Source organism: Priapulus caudatus, unplaced genomic scaffold, assembly GCF_000485595.1.
Source record: "Priapulus caudatus unplaced genomic scaffold, Priapulus_caudatus-5.0.1 Scaffold1519, whole genome shotgun sequence".
Lineage (NCBI taxonomy): Eukaryota > Metazoa > Priapulida > Priapulimorpha > Priapulimorphida > Priapulidae > Priapulus > Priapulus caudatus.
Window position 1 is genome coordinate 10,234 of NW_014578580.1, and position 11,702 is coordinate 21,935.

Here is an 11,702-nt window from a genome sequence, read left to right on the forward strand (position 1 = left end):
TAGCAGTAGCAGTAGCAGTAGCAGCAGCAGCATCAGCAGCAGCAGCAGCAGCAGCAGCATCAGCAGCGGCAGCAGCAGTGGCAGCGGCAGCAGCAGCGGCGGCGAGGGAGGTGGGAGGGGGAGGATGCGGAGGAGTCTGATGAACATAATTGCATAATGGCCATTATTGCTAGTCACGTGCATGTATACGCCACGGCAGATCCACGCTGCCTGCCTGGCTGCCTGGCTGGCTAGATGCCTACACGTATACATACATACCCACGCACGTACGCTACGTACGCTTGTGCTACTGCTGCTGAGTGCACGCACGCACGGCATTGCATGAAGCTGCAACAGCAGCCAGTCGAGGTAAGCTGCAGCCAGTGCTCACACATCGATCCTCCGTCGTCATTGTCAGCGTCAGCGTCAGCGTCAGCGTCGTCTGCCGAACGACCTCCACTTGTTTTATTTTAATATTTTTGTTTGACTGCAATTTTATTTAACCGTGTTGTTTTTTGTTTTATCTTTTTTTTTGTATTTATTACGTGTTTTTTTTCATCGCGTTACGTATTTGCGTGTAACTGTATGGTTTTTTTGGGTTTCGTTTTCAAGTTTGCTTTGCAGGGTCCGTTTACTCCTCTGTTTACGGTTTACGGTCCATGTTTGCGGTTGTTCGTTGTCGCTAACGTCTCGTTTCCCACTCCATCCTTGCAGGGCTCAGCGCTCCGGACCTCGCCGGCTTCGCCTCCCGACACTCCCGCCGGCTCTCGACCGACCTCGAGAACCCTCTCGGCTTCTTCCACAACGGCGTCATGGACTACCCGCCGTACGAGGAGCCGCCGCCACCCTACACCCCTTACAAGCCCCCGGACGCTCCGCCGCCGCCGTACGCGACCTACGACCCGCACCCCGCTTCCGCCGCCACGCACCACGTGATCGCGCGCGCCTCCATGGTGGAGGTCGGCGGGGGCGGGGGAGGCTATCCCGCAACGGCGCTCAGTCATAGTCTGAGCAGTTCGGAGTCGCTTTTCAATTCCTACAGGTGAGATGAGGGGAGGGGGAGGAGGGGAGGAGAGGGAGGGGAGGGGAGAGGGGAGGGCGGAGGTAGAGAAAGGACGAAGGAGGAGGAGTGAGAGAGAGCAAGAGAGAGAAAGAGAGGATGGGAAAGAAAATGAGAGAGTGAAGAGAGAGGAGAGAGCAGAGAGGAGAGAGAAGAGAGAGAGAGGAGAGAGAGGAGAGAGAGAGGGAGGGAGGGAGGGAGGAGGAGAGAGAGAGAGAGAGAGAGAGAGAGAGAGAGAGAGAGAGGAGAGAGAGAGAGAGAGAGAGAGAGGAGAGAGAGAGAGAGAGAGGCGGCCCGATGGATTTTTTGCCTCTATCGGTCAATTACAGTCTGAAAAACCGAGTGGCTTTCCGGCATTAAAAGCATTGCTAATTTCGAAATACTAGAGAAATCGAGTGAGAGGGGATCGAGCAGGGAGGGAGAGAGAGAGAGAGAGAGATAGGGGGAGCAGGGAGAGAGAAATAGGGAGAGAGAGAGAGGGGGAGAGCGAGAGCGAGAGAGAGAGAGAGATAGAGAGAGAGAGAGAGAGAGAGAGAGAGAGAGATAAGAAGAGAGGAGAGAGAGAGAGAGAGAGAGAGGGGGGAGCAGTGAGAGAGAGAGAGAGAGAGAGAGAGAGAGAGAGGAGGTGGAGAGAGCGAGCGAGAGAGAGAAAGAGAGAGAGAGAGGGGTGGAGCAGGGACAGAGAGGGAGAGGGAGAGAGAAAGAGGTAGAGAGAGAGAGAGAGAGAGAGAGAGAGAGAGAAAGAGAGGGGAGCAGGGAGAGAACGAGAGAAAGAATGCTATTAGGTTATTTCGTAATTCCTTGGTGCTGTGTTCGGTTTTCCCAGAAGAACGCCAAGATGGAAAACGATTCGTGTTGGCAGTGTGCCAAGAGTGTTTTTTGTCAATTTCTGAAATTATGCCCGGCAACGTGCGTATGTGGTGAAATTTTCGAAGGAAAAAAAGCATTCTTGCGTTCCTGTCACTTCTCATTCTTCATCACTAATATGCGTTCATATGTGTGTTTTGAGTGTGTGTGCGTGCGTGTGTGCATGTGTGTATATGTGTCAGGAGTAGATAATAGGGAAGGAGTGTGACTTCAATAAACAAGGGAAATTCGTCAATTACTAGCCTTAGAATACCTACGATGAATTTACTACGCGTAACTCATCCAACTTGAGCTCCAATCGTACACAGTACATTCGCCTAGCATCGTGCGAAATCGTTTCCTCGTATGCACCAGCAATCCGGAGATACAGACTAAAACGTACGACACGATTATCCATTTTTTGGCCATCAATCCAACCCATTCCCGCCGAACTTGCAAACAAAAGGCAGCTACTAACGCACTGTGGCTCACTCGGCGAGGCGTGTGGCTACTTGTTTATTGAAGTCACACTCCTTCCCTATTATCTACTCCTGTTATGTGTGTATGTATTATATATTTATATATATATATATATATATAAATATCATCATGTGTAACTATTACTAACTAATAATAAATTAATCATAGATAATGTGCAACTAAGCTCTCTAGCCGTAGTAACGACGTTCGCTTGTTTTCCCCGCGCGTGCAGACTGTATCCACGACGACGACCTAAGCACGAGCGGCAGCGACCTCTGCTTTCCCGAAGATTTCCTCAACTGTCCGAGCGAAGTGTCGTCCGACGACTCCTGCCACCTGGTGGACAACCCCCGTCGCACAACTCCCGCCCAACATCCCCGCAGCGCCGGTAGATGGCGGCGTGGCGGGTCGCGGCGGAGCACGGGTGCCTGACGAACAATCGCAGTTCGATGGCGAGCGTCAGGTCGCTGCGAAGCTCGTCCTCGCCCGGCAGCAGCCTGCACGGGTCCGGTCGCCTGGCGCACGGACGCCTGCGCGGCCGCCGCCCGGCAACTCGCGCCGACGACGACGCGCCGCGCGCATGACGCAGTCGCTCACTGAGGGGGCCGCCACCGTCGCACGGCGACGTGATGACCGCCGAGCGCGCGAGAACTCCGTGGCGCGCGGCGCCCGCTGTAGGCTCTGCGCGCGGCCGCCGGACGTCGTGTCGGACGCCGCGCGACAGCCGAAGTACATTGTGCAGCGCTTCCTCCACAGAGGGCGGCGGCGGTCGCGGCGAGCCCGTGCAGCTTCGCGTCGTGCGGCCGCCGCAGCGGCGCCCCCTGTCGACGCCTGCACTCGCCCGCCGGGTCGCTCGTGCCGCCGCCGCGATACACCTACGCGACTTTGTTGCAGCGCCGCCTGGCGGTCGCGACACGAGCTCTACGGCAGAACATGGCGCCCCCTGGCGGCGGGACGCCGCGGGCGGCGACGCGCGCGCGACGGCGAGCGAGCAGTTCGCTCGGCGGACGACGACGACTCCAGAGCGGCGGGCGCCACCGTACCGCACGACCGTCGTGCACGGAACGCGCGGCGGCCGAGGCGGAGGCAGGTGGCGCCGCGCGTCCGGCGTCGCCGCGGCGCGGCAGCCGAATCGATTTCCGGATCCGCTTTGACCAGGAGGTGAAGGAGAGGACAGCACAGCCGCAGCAGCAGGCAGCAGCAGCAGCAGCAGCAGCAGCAGCAGCAGCAGCGCAGAGCCGAGGAAAGCCTTCGCTCGTGCGGCGGCCAGACGCCGCCGGCGCCCCCTGGCGGCGTGCATCGCTTCGTCCATCGCGAGACGACGCGATGAGCAGGCAGCGCGCACGCGGCGACATCGGCGCCGACGCACTCGGGGGCCGCTGCGAGCGGGCGGACGCCGCCGCCGCCATGACCGCAGTTCGATCGTGAGCGAGACGGGGCGGGGGAGGTGGCGCCCTCGCGCCGCGTCGTTGCCCGCGACGACCACGAGGTGGCGCCGCGCGTCGCACGTTCGCCGTCCGTCTGCTCGGAGACGGGGGAGGAGCGTCTCCGGCTGCAGCGAGCGTCGTCGCGCCCCGCACTGCAGGGATCCATGGACCGCCTCAGCGAAGAGGGCGCCACTAAAGAGCGCGCCGCCGCCGCCGCCGCTGTCACCGCGTCCAACAACGTCTTCGTCGTTCTTTCCCCAAAGTGCGAGCAGCCCGCGCCGCCGCCGGCGCCCCCTACCAAACCCGCCGCCGAAGACGACGACGGAACGGTTGCCGCGGGAACCCGGCCGAAGCATCATCATCAACAGCAGCAGCAGCATCCGGCGGCGGAGACGGGGGTCGCCGCGGCGACGAATGACAAGGCTTCCTCTTCTTCGCGCGGTGGCGGCGGCAAGGACGGGAAAGAGCGGAAGCACCGTCACCACCGGGCGTCCGGTCACGGGGTCACCGAAAGGTCGTCATCCTCCGCCGGTCGCCGGCACGCGCGCCGCCGCCAGGAGCGCGTCGCCGCTACGACGGCCGCCGCCGACGAGACGAGCACGTCGCCGCACGAGGGTGGCGCCCCCTCGCGGGAGCGCGCGGCGAACAACGATCGGTCGGCGGCGCGGAAGCAGCGCCGGAAGGAACGACACGCGGGCGGCGAGCGGGAGAGCTCCGGGGGGAAGGCGCGGCGGCGCGACGCGGCCGGGAGGGCTGCGGCGACGGAGAGCGGCAAGGGGAAGACCTCCGGGCGCGAGACCGCCGAAACGGAGGCGAAGAGCCGGCGCCCCCTGGCGATGGACGCGGCGGAGGCGGCGCGGCGTGACGCGAAGATCGGCTCGCCGGAGAACTGGGCACGAGGGGGCGCCGCCGTGCACCACAAGGGCCGCGAGGCGCAGCAGCGACCCCTGGCGGCGCGGCGGGCGACGTCGTCCAGCAGCGAGGACTGCACGCTACGCTCCGGCGGCGGGAAGGGAGGATCGCCTGTGCGCGGACGCGCTCGCTGCGGCGGCGACCTCTATGCGGACCTTCGCGCGGCGAGCCTGATCAACGCGCGCCGCAAGGGGTCGAGCTCGCGCTCCCTCGACCACCACAACCTGCTGCTGTCGCCCGTCTCCGTCACCGACGTCTTCTGGCCGACGCCCGACGGCACGCCCGTCACCGACACGCCCCCCGGCGGCGTCGACGCGTTGCGGCCCGTGCCGCTGTCGCCGGAGGAGGAGGGGGAGGGTTGCGACGCGAACGTGTGGAAGGAGGAGGGCAGCGTGTTGCTGGGGGAGGAGACATGTGCAGGAGGAGGACGAGGAGGAGGAGGAGGAGGGGGAGACGCGAGCGGACTCAGGCAGACGAGTTTGTAACAGCTAACGCAGCTAACCGTGCGGCTAGCGGCGGTGTCCTTAACTTTGTTGATTTCACATATTGTGGCGCCCCCGCCCCCAACTACAGTGGCGCCACCCCGACCATAGTGGCGCCCCCCGACCATAGTGGCGCCCCCCGACCATAGTGGCGCCCTTATTCGCAGTGGTGTAATAGTGGACCAGCCAAGCGGAGAGGGTTTGTGTACCAACCTTTTGCGCCCACAACAGCAGCAGTGCTATTCTCTACAGCGGTAGCGCCATCTACAGTGGTGCTATCTCCTACAGTGGCGCCCTCCAACGTGGTGGTGCCGTCTACAGTGGCACCATCTACAGTGGTGCCGTCTACGGTGGCGCCATCTACAGCGGTGCCCCGTAACGCAGTGGAGCCATCGCCTATAGTGGCCTTTGCACGCGAGTGTTTTTTAGTCGCGCGTGAGATCTGCTGAAACCTCACTTCTCTGCGAACCATAACGTCCGTCGTCATCGGAGCCTCCCGTGGCGCCCCCTATCTCCAACCTCCAGAATCTCCTGCTCTGTGGCGCCCTCCCGTGGCGATGACAACATTTGAGAGGTTCTATGGTGGTTCCCATGCAGGTTTTTATCTGCGGAACCCGCTTTTTTTATTTCTAATCGAGGTCAGGTTGGAAGATTAGCAAGCTTGACCTCAAGGTTATTCCTTCTAATAAATTAATAATTACTAATTACTGTGTATAATGCAGTAGGGTCGCATGGCGCCTAAGAGACATTTGACGAAAATTTGGAGGAGGAATTTCGAGCCAAGAATTTCACTTCACGGCCAGTTAAGGAGCGACCAAATGAGAGAGCAGCCAGGGAGGGAGTTTGCTGTTTTGTTTATCTTCCAGAGTTTATATTATTTATTACCACGCGCCTGTGGTAGTGGGCATTTTATCAAACCACGGTGGCCATCTTTGGTCGACCATCTTTGCATGTGGCCATCTTAAAGGCAGGGACTCATAGCGCGCAAATTGATTGTTTGTAGGTGGCGCAATGGTTTTCGTCTGGCACGAAACTCGCCGTGAAACTGCGAAGACTGATAATTTTTTAGTTTCGGTCCACTAGATGGCGATACAAGCGATATAAATCTATGATCTCCCATTTTTGGTTGGCTGCACTAGATCATTAGCAACCAGCAAGTCCAGCAACAACATCTGTGGAGTAAAATTGCTGTATTTGTCGGACATTTTGAATCTCGATTGCGCAAACGGAGGTTTTTAAATCTAACGTAGTGGAGTACTTGGCTTTTCACCTTTTTACCTAATGTATGCTATGATGTATCATCGATACACATATATATATATATATATATAGATGTATATATATGTATATGTATGTTTATATCTATATATATATATGTATATCGTTGAGGAACTATGTTATTAATGCTCGTCACGCATGCGCACATGTCACAATAGATGTACGAATGGCGCCTTCATCGTCGTTAGCGATTATTCACCGTTGCTGGCAGTCTTAGCCGGCTGCGTGCTGGTGGCGGCGTTGTTAGGGTGACGGTAGGCAAAGAATTCCATTAAATTCATTCAAAGGAATCTCATTAGTTGATTGACTTTGTGCGCGCGCTATCACAGGCACTTGGAAAGTTTTGATAATGAAATTATGGTAAATTAAACACGAAATGTTTAGCACAAACAACAAGAATAAAGAGTACACAACAACAAGAATAAACTCTTTATTCTTCTTGATTGTGCACAGCAGCGTGCGTGCGGTGCACATGTGTGTTGCAGAGAAGCTTTTGAACGGCATTTGCAGGTAATTATCAGTAATAATAGGTGAAAGAGAGTAGAGAAACGTTAAGACTTTGGTAGGAAATAGATTTCGTGTTTATTTACCATCATTTTGTTGTTGAAACGTACCAAGTGCATGTGCGCTCGAAGTGTCAGCGTGTGTGCGTGCGGTGGTATCGGTTCGTGGTCGTGTCACGGTGTTGTGATCGTGTCACGGTTCGTGGGCGTGTCACGGTTCGTGGGCGTGTCACGTCTGATCGTGTCACGGTGTTGTGATCGTGTCACGGTTCGTGGGCGTGTCACGGTTCGTGGGCGTGTCACGTCTGATCGTGTCACGGTTCGTGGGCGTGTCACTGTTCGTGGGCGTGTCACGGTGTTATGATCGTGTCACGGTTCGTGGGCGTGTCACGGTGTTGTGATCGTGTCACGGTTCGTGGGCGTGTCACGGTGTTGTGATCGTGTCACGGTGCGTGGGTGTGTCACGGTGTTGTGATCGTGTCACGGTGCGTGGGTGTGTCACGGTGTTGTGTTCGCGTAGTATCTCACATTGAGTTAGACGCTTATCACGCTCGTTCTTATAAATTACTTACATGTCACTCATTGTGTCGTTGTTGTTGTTGTACAGTGCTAATGGTTATGTAAGTGACAGATGGATAGATAGATAGGTAGATATATTTACACGCGCGTGTATAATTAGTAGTGAATTTGTAGATGCTGCGAGTGTATGTGGGGGTGGGGGGTGTAGATATAGTATAGTATAGTATAGTATAGTATAGTATAGTATAGTATAGTATAGTATAGTATAGTATAGTACACTATAGTATACTATCATATAGCAGTGCATAGCATAGCAAAGCAAAACATAGCATGGCATAGTATAGTATTGCACAGCACAGTGCAGCCCAACACAGTCGGTTACGATATAGTACAGTATGCAGTGAGATGTAAACCTTCGAAACGGGGCTGAAAGTAATTCGCTTCTGTCAGTGGCACCTTTAGTTCACTTTGACCTTGAGCAGATTTCCCTGGTGCTCTATAACTCAGCGCGTAAGTCATGTCGTGCAAGCACACTTCATATACTTACACACGTTGTGGAGAAGGTCTGATGCGTAGCAAAAGTTCGACATATTTCATTCATTGTAGATCGTGGGGGATACATGTCATTGGCGACAAGTGCGCTTTCAACTTTTATATACATGTTCTGCATGTGATATGATTCATTCATATCAATGATATGATTGGTTCATGCATGCATATTATTGATATAATGGACGTAATGTCATTTGCATGTAACAAATGATATTGGTAAGTTGAAGTGTTTACAACTTGGATTACTTTCTGTGTTTTACAGTTCTTGCATGTTCAAAATGACAATTTCAATTCTCATCATTCGCAGCTGCTGCATTACTAACGTGCCTTTCACTTCTCTGCTTTGTAGGATGTTCAGAGTCGAGAAAGATGTGGAGATGTGCGTGGTTGCAATGCAGTCCCACAATTGCCGCAACAACAGCAGCTGCCATTGCCTGTGTCTGTGATTAATGCAGCTGCAGAATTGCCAGAAGAAGAGCAGCAGCCGTTGGCTGTTATTGCGGAGGATGTCGTGGTTCGTCATATAAACAATGATGTAGTGGGGCACATAGAACAGCCTGTAGTAGATGTCATACTCGTGATTGATGCTTGTAATGTTTGCCATCGTTGCACAACACCATCATACACACTGACGTTGATGCCACTTACGCTTGATGAGGCATGTCATCGCTTCAGCCGGCGTACCTTTGGTGATAAAACAGGCATGGTTGAAGGACGTTTGGCATGTACATTGCGTACCTTGTATGTATGCCCACGTACACCCAGTGAAAAGGAAAGCCCTTCTTGGAAGTATGCCTGGCCTGCTGTCATCTGGACTTGTTTGACAAAACGTCAGTATGCTGATGCTAACAGTTTTATGTCGTTTCTGTCTTCCGAAATTCGCAGCAGCTGGATTCATTGCGTTGATGAGTCGTTGCCAGCCATGCAAGAACACAAAGATAGGCAGCCTAACTTTCGTGATGTTACGACCATACTGCGAACATTTGTCGATGACATTGCGAGTGGTCAGCTAGCTGTCACGGTTGGTTGCGGCACTTGACAGAACATGCTTCCCAGAAGTTCGATGTCCGATGGGATGCTACTTATATATGGATGACAAAGTTGGTGAGAAATTGCAGCTGTTGCCTGCTTCGCATTACCTGGCAACAATCATTCCCAAATTTGTGGCATTTCACGCCCAAGTCAGCTACTTTCTTGGATACCGCCGTTGCGATGATCGAACAGTTGGCAATACTCTATGCACAGTCTACACTTTGGAATGATTTGCGTGTATCGCACACGGACAAGTTATCGATGATCAGCAATCAGTGATTGACGATAGCAGTGATTGATGATATCAGTGATTGCCGCGCTGCTGATTTTCTACGGTATCACTCGCCGCCCAATCGATTTTAGATTTTACATCTGACGAGATGAACGTATATATAGATAGGTTAATCACACGATTTGTTTTTTTAAAGTCGAGATGCTACGATTTTACGGCCGAGGCCGACTTAATTCTAACTTATTTCTAACTGGCCACGCGATAACTGCATGCATGTTTTTAATCGAGGGCGCAACAGTCGCGTGTCGCGTTTGCGCATTTTCTGGTTACGTCCTACGCATTTTCTGGATACGTCATGCGCAAGAGGATGAGAGTATTTTCGAGGTTTTTCGACACATTTTCGACCGGCGAGCCTTTTTCAGAGCGTTATTGGTCTCGTTTTCGTATTTGGTAGAAGGTGAGCGTTTTCTGCGACTGGCTAGTTGAAAGTTTGTTGTGTAGTGTCGAGCGTTGTCGCATATTTTATCATCGGGGTGTGTGTGTATTGAATCATTACATTTACAAAGCCGTCTGCTCTGCACATAGCCCGACCAGGCTGTGCGACCGATTGTCTATACCGATTGTCGATTGTATAACTCTAGCAAGACCGTTTCTTGGAGCTACTCTGCACACTCTGCAGCAGCAGACGACGCTTTGCCGTAGAAACCATCATGATCAGATGCTATTCCAGACAATTTATCGGTCAAGGTCCGTAATACTTGACGTGGTTTGCGTGGGACGTACTGCGCAGTGAAATTATCTCTCCCTGAAAAATCGTTACTCACCCACGGGGAAAATTAGATGGAGAAAATATACGCCTTATTTTAATATGCTCTCGCTCGGTATGTGAATTTCTCGCCTCCCATCAATGGTATTTAAGTATCTATGATTTTGTCATGCTTCGCTTCTCTCTTGCTGACACTTTGCTCTTTTTCCTTGTGCGTTGTCAGTTCTGCCCATGATCCTAATCTTTATCCCTGTCTCCCCCTTCATCCCTCTTCCTCTCCCCATCCCTGTCTCTCCCTCCCTCCCTCTTCCTCTCCCCATCTCGTACTCTGGCTCTCTCTTTCTCTAACCTGTATCTCCCCCATCCATCTCCCCTTTCTTTCCCAAACCCGAGATATGAATTGTTCGTGCTGTTGAGGGGTAGGATTCTCATGCTGTGGCTTTGTAAGATGCTAGTGTAGCTGGTCAGGGTAGGCAGTCCGTGCCTACACATGTCGTGTGACGTCATAACCTTATCCATCTCCGCCGTATCGGTTGGTGCCCATCGTGGGACTGATGGTCGACACAATACGCATATATACATAATTATATACATATATATATATAAACACGTTACCGTATTTTATTTCATTATTGAGTATGTTTCTTTTATACTTTTACAAAATGCAGTATATACATTGTACACCGTGTGTATATTAGTGCTTATAGAAATGAGGTGAAATATAAGTGAATTAATTAACAGAGACTGACTGCGTGGTATTGATTTGGTATCATATGTTCGTCTTGTCCTTCCGGGAATCTGCAGAATACGTGATGCTGCTGCTGTGCTGGATTCATAGAAGCTATTGATAATAGAGTTGTAGTAGAGAAGGCATATTATAACCAAACGCTAATATTACATTATGTACTGTTACATTATGTGCTATATATACATTATGTACTATATATACATTATGATACATTATGTACTATATACATCATGTACTAATATATTATGTACTATATACATTATGATACATTATGTACTATATACATTATGATACATTATGTACTATATACATTATGTACTATATGCATTATGTACTATATGCATTATGTACTATATACATTATGATGAATTAGGTACTTATGCTACATGTATTATTAGCTTTTCACGTCGTACATTGTATTTCTGCGGTTGCAACTCCGCTTATTTCGTTTTGCAATTCGTGACTTCATTTCATCAGCCGCCGCATTTATCGCAAATGTCTGCATTTTATCGCGCGCTCCGCATTCCAGATATCTCGCGTGGCAGCAAACTGTGTCACACCCATAGAAATACATATAAACACATATAAGCCTCGTCTACACGACGAACCTTAACTCGAGTGAAGCTAGCGATTATGTAGTGTCTACACGACAACATCCGATAGCGATTATTACCGATTTATTATGCATGCGTGCGTGCGTGTGTATGTAAACGTGCGTGCGTGTGCACGTATACGTGCGTGCGTGCGTGTGTGCGTGTGCACGTATACGTGCGTGCGTGTGCACGTACACGTGCGTGAATGCGTGAGTGCGTGCGTGTGCACGTACATGTGTGTGCATGCGTGCGCACGTACACGTGCGTGCGTGTGCACGTACACGTGCGTGAAT

The 11,702-nt window shown here is 52.3% G+C and overlaps 2 protein-coding genes across 2 annotated transcripts in view; both read left to right on the forward strand.

Annotated features, from left to right (window-relative positions):
• Window positions 1-2,867, forward strand: part of LOC106816886 — a 9,190-nt gene extending 6,323 nt beyond the window's left edge. The window contains exons 2-3 of the mRNA XM_014821527.1: window positions 694-1,021; window positions 2,598-2,867. Coding sequence (XP_014677013.1) covers window positions 694-1,021; window positions 2,598-2,757 — 488 coding nt within the window. The 3' untranslated portion in view covers window positions 2,758-2,867. The remainder of the gene's footprint in view (window positions 1-693; window positions 1,022-2,597) is intronic.
• Window positions 2,868-3,956: 1,089 nt separating this feature from the next.
• LOC106816882 (zinc finger CCCH domain-containing protein 18-like) lies at window positions 3,957-5,565 on the forward strand. Its single transcript, XM_014821524.1, has 2 exons — window positions 3,957-5,098; window positions 5,418-5,565. Exons 1-2 carry the CDS (start codon window positions 3,957-3,959, stop codon window positions 5,563-5,565), a joined length of 1,290 nt encoding a protein of 429 aa, XP_014677010.1.
• Window positions 5,566-11,702: the final 6,137 nt, after the last annotated feature.